The sequence below is a fragment of the Solanum lycopersicum genome, chromosome 6, assembly GCF_036512215.1.
Source record: "Solanum lycopersicum chromosome 6, SLM_r2.1".
NCBI lineage: Eukaryota > Viridiplantae > Streptophyta > Magnoliopsida > Solanales > Solanaceae > Solanum > Solanum lycopersicum.
The window spans coordinates 44,052,875-44,060,114 of record NC_090805.1 but is presented as its reverse complement, the minus strand read 5'-3'; the positions used below and the strand labels follow the sequence as shown (position 1 = coordinate 44,060,114).

The following is a 7,240-nucleotide window of genomic DNA, read 5'->3' as shown; positions in this document are numbered from 1 at the left end:
TATCAAAAAATTATGAAAATTATTATCATATATCAGACAAGGTTTAATACATAAGTACTAAGTGGATTATAATGTTTAGTCTATGATTTGATACATGAATTAGATGTGTATCATATGATTTCCTATGTATCAAGGGTTTTTGAAATTTTTTATCATGTATCAGTGATTAATTTCAATAACTGCGGCATCAAGTGTGCTTGCTGATACATTTTGAATCAGTGTGCTTGCTGATACATTTTGAATCCATCAAGTGTGTATAGTGTTTTAGATGATGCATTGATATATTTTGAATCCATCAAGTGTGCTTGCTGATATATTTTGAATCAGTGTGTATAGCGTTTTAGACGATGCATTGATACATGAATTTGTTGTGTATCATAATGTTTTCTATGTATCATGCGGTTTTGAAAATTGTATTCAAAATAGATGATATAATCTTTGATTTTCAAAATTTGAAATTAATATTCAATTACGTGCTAATTTAATGCTGATTAATGATCTGTTACCGTAAATTAAGCTATTTTAGTTAACAAGTTTAAATGTACTGTTTTTTCCCCATTTTTTCTTAACAGTTTAAATTTACCATGTATCATTTACCATATATCATTAGAGTCTAAAGTATCACGGAACAAAAATTTTAAGGGATTTTTAGTAAATACTAAATTTGTCGGGACAGAGTGTAATTATTGAATTACACTATGGAATTCCTTAAATTTTTACTTTAATTTTTAGTATATTAAAGAAAGGTAACTCTTAAAATCGAACACCAAATCAAAAAATAAAAATTTTTAGAAAAGAAAATCAAAATTCAAATAAGAAAAATAGAAAATTGAATAAGTTCGTTTTGATTCGATATTCAAAGTAGATCAATAGGATAATAATGAACCAAACTAAATAGATGTTTTGTCATGAAAATAATCTTTTCTATTATTTCAATTTCTAAAAAAAATAAAATTAAATTTTTATGTTAAAATTACCCTAAATATTTGAGTAATTTTCCGAAATAGAAAGGAGGCAAGCAACAAGTGTAGGCATATCTGGTCACAATAAATAAGGCAATCACAAAATGAAGTTAGAAATTTGACCGCGTTGATTGCTGCCTTCACAAGTAGAGTAAACAAAGTCCGAAAACCTCCATCGTTTCATAGCCTATAGAATTTGATTGAGCTACCCCTACTTCACAAATCATCTATATATATAATCTACTTTTCCAGACATACCCATCTAACTATCTTTTTCTCTCTGCGCCGTTGTAGCGTTCAAGATGAGTTACAACAACGATCCGTAAGTTTTTGCTTTTATTTTCCGCGAGAAGTTAAAGGGTTACGTTTCGATTGTTTTGATTTTGATTTAATGTTTGTAGTTGTGTTGTTTTTGGTGGATTTGGGTGTTTTTTTGGATGACCCTTTTGGTGATGAGATGAATTGGAGTTTCTGATGATGAAATTGATCGGGATTTTGGGGATTTTTGGTTGGTTTGGGTTGTTTTTGGATGACCCATTTTTGTGATAAGTCGAGTTTGGTTTTGTGGTTGATGAATTGATCTAGATTTGTGTTGTTTATTTCTCGACAGGTTGTTTTCTGGATGACCCGTTTCGATGATGAGTTGAATTAGGGTTCTGATGACGATTTGATCAGAAAGTTTGTGGCTTTTTGTGTTGCTTTTGTGTCGATTTTGGATGACGCCTTTTGGTGTGTTGAGTTGAATTAGGGTTTCCAATAATGAATTCGTTGAGATTTCTTATGGATCTTTTTTTTGGGGGCGTCTGCTCCTTTCTTTTGATCCATTTTGAACAACAGCAAAAGTTATGGTTACTAATGAAGATTTTGTCTGGAATTTTTTTGTATATTCCGTGATTTTCTGTGGGTCTGTGTTGTTTGGGATTTTGATCCTTTTTGGGGATGAGCTGAAATTGGATTTCAGATGGTGTATTGATTGGAATTTTTTCATCTTCCAGGTACATAGATGAGGATGGAGAGGCATTGGTGGATTTTGATGAGGATGTCCGATCAGATAACGAGCAACAGGAACAATTTCTTGGTGACAATCTGGACGATGATGATGCATGGAATCAGAGACAGCGAGAGCGGTCACCGACCCCAGTATATGATGATCTTAACAAGTCTAAGCCCAGGAAGCGGTTAATTAAGAAATCTTCAGCTAGAGAAAACACACCGGATATTGGGCTAGGAGATGAGGAGGATGCTTATGGTGGTGCTGCTGCTGATGACATGACTGGCAATATGCATGATGAGTTTGACGGCGGTGGTCCTTCATCTTCCTCTGCTGGTGGTGGAAAGAGGAAGAGGTTTGGCATGGAGTTTAGTGAAGAGAAGAGGAAGGAGAAGAAGGGGAGAGAGAAAGGAGAGAAGAAATTTAAGTTGAGGAAAAATGGGGGTTACTCTGGAGGAAGCAGGTTAAAGGACCAGGAGGGGGATCGGGAGATGAAGGAGATGTGGGACACCATTGCTGGTGGTGACTCTGAGGTTTGGCCAATTATCTCTGTTATCATCTTTCAAATAGTTTTGTAATTCTTCACGTATCACAAGAAACTCTTTTTCTTTTCCTTCTTTGGGGATACTGATTTGAATATGAGTTACTGAAATTTCCTTGTCAGGAAAAGCAAGTTTTACTAATGATGTTAGTTTAGTCTGTAGGAGCTAATAGAGTTGAGTGGATATCCAAATTGAAGGCAGTTTGGTTTTAATGACATGTTTTGTGATGGTCTTTGTTTTCAAATGTAGGATGACCAAGAAGGTCCAAAGAATGCCGATGATGATAACTTCATTGATGATAGTGGTGTAGATCCAGCTGACAGGTATGGAAGCGACAATGAACCACTGTCTCCCAGCAATGCTCCACAGGTAGAATTTTGGATACTTGTAGTTCCTTCCTGCTATATTTGCTTATCATAATTTCCCAACATTGCGGATGCTTTATGCACGGTGTTTTGTAAAAATCTACAGAAGAGTGCTGATTTTGAAGCTTTCTTGCTTTTATCTGGAATACATTAGACGCTTGTGAAGCCAATTGGTGGTATGGATGGTATATTTATTCTAATTTTATTCTTTTCAGGCTGAAGAAGGGGAAGAGGATGACGAAATCAAGCAGCTCTTCAAGGGAGGCAAGAAGAAAAAGAAAACTGAAAAGAGTGCAGCAGAAATTGCATTGCTAGTAGAGAATGTTATGGCTGAGTTGGAAGTTGTTGCCGAGGAGGATGCCGAACTGAATAGACATTCCAAACCTGCTATAAATAAACTAAAAAAACTCCCTCTTCTCATAGATGTCCTGTCTAAGTGAGTGAGCTTGTCATTTATTTTCATGGCAGTAACTGAATTTTCTTTTTGGAGGCTAATAGATGTACATTGACACTTCCCAATTTCTCAATTTGCAGGAAGCAACTTCAGCAAGAATTTTTAGATCATGGAGTGTTGACTCTTTTGAGGACTTGGCTTGAACCCCTTCCAGATGGAAGCCTGCCCAACATAAACATTCGTGCTGCGATCCTAAAGATCCTTACTGATGTATGACCATGCTTTCTAGATTCGACTTAGTTGTTTATCTGTTTGCAACTTTGTATTTTGTGTTATCTGACTTGACACTTCTATGTTTCGTGATGATCCTGTAGTATCCAATTGATCTTGAGCAGTATGATAGAAGAGAGATGTTGAAAAAGAGTGGTCTTGGAAAGGTACCTTTCATGTAGAACTAGTAGCGTAATAGCTTCCAAGATGGAGGTACATGGGGGAGACTTATTGTTACTTACTTGATGTAGGTTATTATGTTCCTCTCGAAATCAGATGAGGAGACTACATCTAACAGGAAACTTGCCAAGGATTTGGTTGACAAATGGGTAAGATGGATTTAACTATTTATTAATTTCTTCTTTCCCTTTGTGAAAGGAATTATAAAAGGAGGGATTCTCTGTTGAGGGCCTGGGGCTTAGCTTTCTCCACGTCTTGGAGTGTTAATGATCTTTTGTCCGCTAAATTGCTGAGTTGGTTTCCAAGTTCATTACAGTATCTTGAGAATATATTAGGCAAACATCTTTCCAGCTTTAGCTTATTTTGTCATTCAGCTATATACTCTTCTGTTTTTCTGGGGAGGTGGGAGACTGCAACTCATGCTGTCTAGGTAACTATGTATTTGGTATTTCAATATAAAATGGGGTTATAGGATTTTATTTATTTTTGTATAGGTCCTATCTTTTTAATAGAATTATCCTTATATATGTATATTTACAATAGGGCATCTTAGTACTGGCAAATTTTTCACCGAAGAACATAAAACATTATTATCTGTATTTGGTTATTGCACAGAATAGATGCTTATCAACATGAAAAAGCTGACATTTGATTGTTTTTTTATTCAGAGTCGACCAATATTCAACAAGAGTACACGGTTTGAAGACATGAGAAATCTAGAGGATGAGAGAGCTGCTCAATACAGGCGGCCCTTGAAAAAGTATTGATTATTTTCAGTACTTCTACTGGTCCTCGTACCAGTTGTAGTCTGAATATTTACCATCCATAACTATATTTTCTATGTTGTCACAGACCCATGAATAAAGCATCAGGAATGGAATCCAGAGACGATGACCTTGACTTGGCTGGATATTCACAGTAAGATGTTCTGACTTCACACCTTTTGATCCAAGTATCTTTGGATTGGGTGCTGTGAGTTGTCTGCTGCATCCTTATTTTTTCTCGTGGCTTAATATGCTTGCAAATTCGCAGAGGGCAAAAATCTGGTCAGTCATCTGGTAGGCAACTTACATCAAGGCCTGAAGCAATGTCAATGGATTTTGTGGTGCGTCCACAGTCTAAGATTGATCCTGACGAAGTTAGGGCCAGGGCTAGAGCAATGGTTCAAGACCAGCGCCGAATGAAGGTGTGTACGTCTTGCTAAGTAAATTTGAATTTATATTATTTTCTTCATTTCACTCTCCTCCATTTTTTAGTTTCTTTGCACTAAAGATAAATAAGAATAAAAAGGATCTTGATGCCTTATTAATGAAGCTTCTTATTTTTTTAAAAAAGGAACAGAAGGGGGATGCTTTTTAGAAAAAGGCTCCTGACATCCTTATCAGAGGAGCCAGTAATAGCTTTTTGCCTATAAAATGAAGTGCTCAATTTGGTGCTTGTCTTGGAATCCCTCCTAACTTAGATACTCCTGTGAAATTCTTTAATTCAGGGGAAATGATGTAAATTATAATGCTGGAGTCTCTCCTAGTTGTGGTTTCAGTGAATAGATCTTGTTGTGCGTGGGACATGAGATTAATCATCCTCTGGTATTCTTAGTTTCAGTGAGTGGGTTTTATGGCGTGAGATGACCCTATATTTTTCTCCTACTGAGTACTAATTTTATCTCTGGAGTTTGATCTTGTTACGATGTTAGTGCCTTTGCTGCTATGTATTACGAATGATTCTGATCTAACACTGAAATATTGGTATTTTCATTGCAGATGAATAAGAAACTGCAGCAGTTAAAAGCTCCCAAAAAGAAGAAACTCCAAGCCACAAAACTGAGTGTGGAGGGTCGTGGCATGGTGAAGTACCTCTAGGCTGTGTTTATTGTGCTTGCCCTTGTTAGGGTAAATAGCCTGTTGGCTCTGCTACACAAGGATGGGTGTTCTTCTGAGCTTCGTATCTGGACAGTGGCTAATCAAAGTGCCTTGTGAATGTGGGATCATTTTTGAAATTAGTTTGAGGGCTTCTAGTATGTTATGCTGATGATCAGTCGTCATTGATTAAATGGTGCCGCATGTTATCTACTTATATTATTCCTTCCTTAGCAGCTTTCTGAGGATGGCTTCTTCCTTATAACATGTTGGTGTGTCGCTGATACCCATTAATTTTGGTTCCCTAATAAGTTTCCAAGTCATTGGTGTAATGGAAGTCATGGCTGTTGCTATGGGTGATGCGCAACTTGGAATACTATATTATTGCCGTTTGGCATGTATTATGCTGTTTTCCTGAAGCTCTTTAGCTAGGTTTTCTACCCTTTCATTTGCTTGTTTAGTATTATTAGCTTGTGAGTTGAGACAAAGATCTTATTCTTCTCCAGAAGGCAAATTGTACTTTTTCCTGTTTTAGACTAAACAAAGTATTTCTCAAGTACTATTGTTGTTATTCCTCCAAATTTGCCGACTGAGTGGGGACTCCTTCCTCTAACAATGGCGGTATTGTCAAGCGCTGGAAATGGAGAATCTTTTGGCAGGAAGCACTTCACCCTTTTTAATGGGCTTACCTCGTCATTTGACGACTCAGTGCATGGGTGTTACGAGTCCATTCCATTGACTAGGGATATAATAATTCAATATATTGAATGTGAATTATAGTTAGATTTTGAAGTATTTTAATAGTTAAACCAAAGACTATGAGGGGAGTCGATGGAACCACATTGGTATCTCTTTAGTTTTTTGGTAAATCTGATATTTGTCCTCTTAATATTCAACTATATCGACTTCTTTGCCTGCGATATGCATCCACCAAAATGAATAGATAATATATAAGCTTTGCCTGTATTCAGATGGAAACACACGAGATAATTTTAAATTTACTGTGTTCGTTTGAATCTGTTGGACCTATAGAGTCACCAACTCTGTAAGTTGGAGTGCTGCGAACAAAATAGTGTCAAACTTGTCAATATTCTATTTCTTAAAAAACAATGTGATCATAACAATTTTATTTTATTTTTTATAAAAATATATATTTTGTGGGTGGGAAGCGTTGTTTTGGAGAAAATGTATGTGTTATATAGGCAGCCTCTTAGGTTTAAATTCAGAGCTGGCAGTTCACTTATAAAATACTAACTAATATTCTCTTTGTCAGTACTTCCAAATTTCAATACAAATCAACTATCGACATGTTAATTTGTACTTATTTAAAGGTAAAACTTATATTTGATATATTAGAGAAAAGAAGAAGGGGGATAGCCATTTTTTTGTCATAGTGCTAGAATTTACCATGAACAACGTGACTTTATCCGAGTTTGGAATCTAAAGGGTATAAAATATTAATAAAAATTTTAAAACGGTATATAAAATTTTATATTAATCAAAACGGCAAAATCGCTGAAACAACAGCGATTTACTCCACCAGAAAAAAAAATCGCTGCAATAGCAGCGATTTTGCATAATGTGATTTTTTTTTAAAAAAAATTCAAATCGCTACCTTGGCAGCGTTTTCAATTTTTTTTTAGAAAATAGCTGCCTAGGCAGCTATTTCTATTTGAATTT

General features: G+C 35.7%; 1 protein-coding gene across 1 annotated transcript; it reads left to right on the top strand.

Annotated features, from left to right (window-relative positions):
* Positions 1-910: 910 nt before the first annotated feature.
* Positions 911-6,119, top strand: LOC101256389 (protein IWS1 homolog 1). The gene is made up of 11 exons (XM_004241710.4): positions 911-1,284; positions 1,958-2,486; positions 2,745-2,864; positions 3,076-3,296; positions 3,395-3,524; positions 3,629-3,691; positions 3,776-3,853; positions 4,373-4,464; positions 4,557-4,622; positions 4,737-4,890; positions 5,465-6,119. Exons 1-11 carry the CDS (start codon positions 1,265-1,267, stop codon positions 5,561-5,563), a joined length of 1,572 nt encoding a protein of 523 aa, XP_004241758.1. The 5' UTR covers positions 911-1,264; the 3' UTR covers positions 5,564-6,119.
* Positions 6,120-7,240: the final 1,121 nt, after the last annotated feature.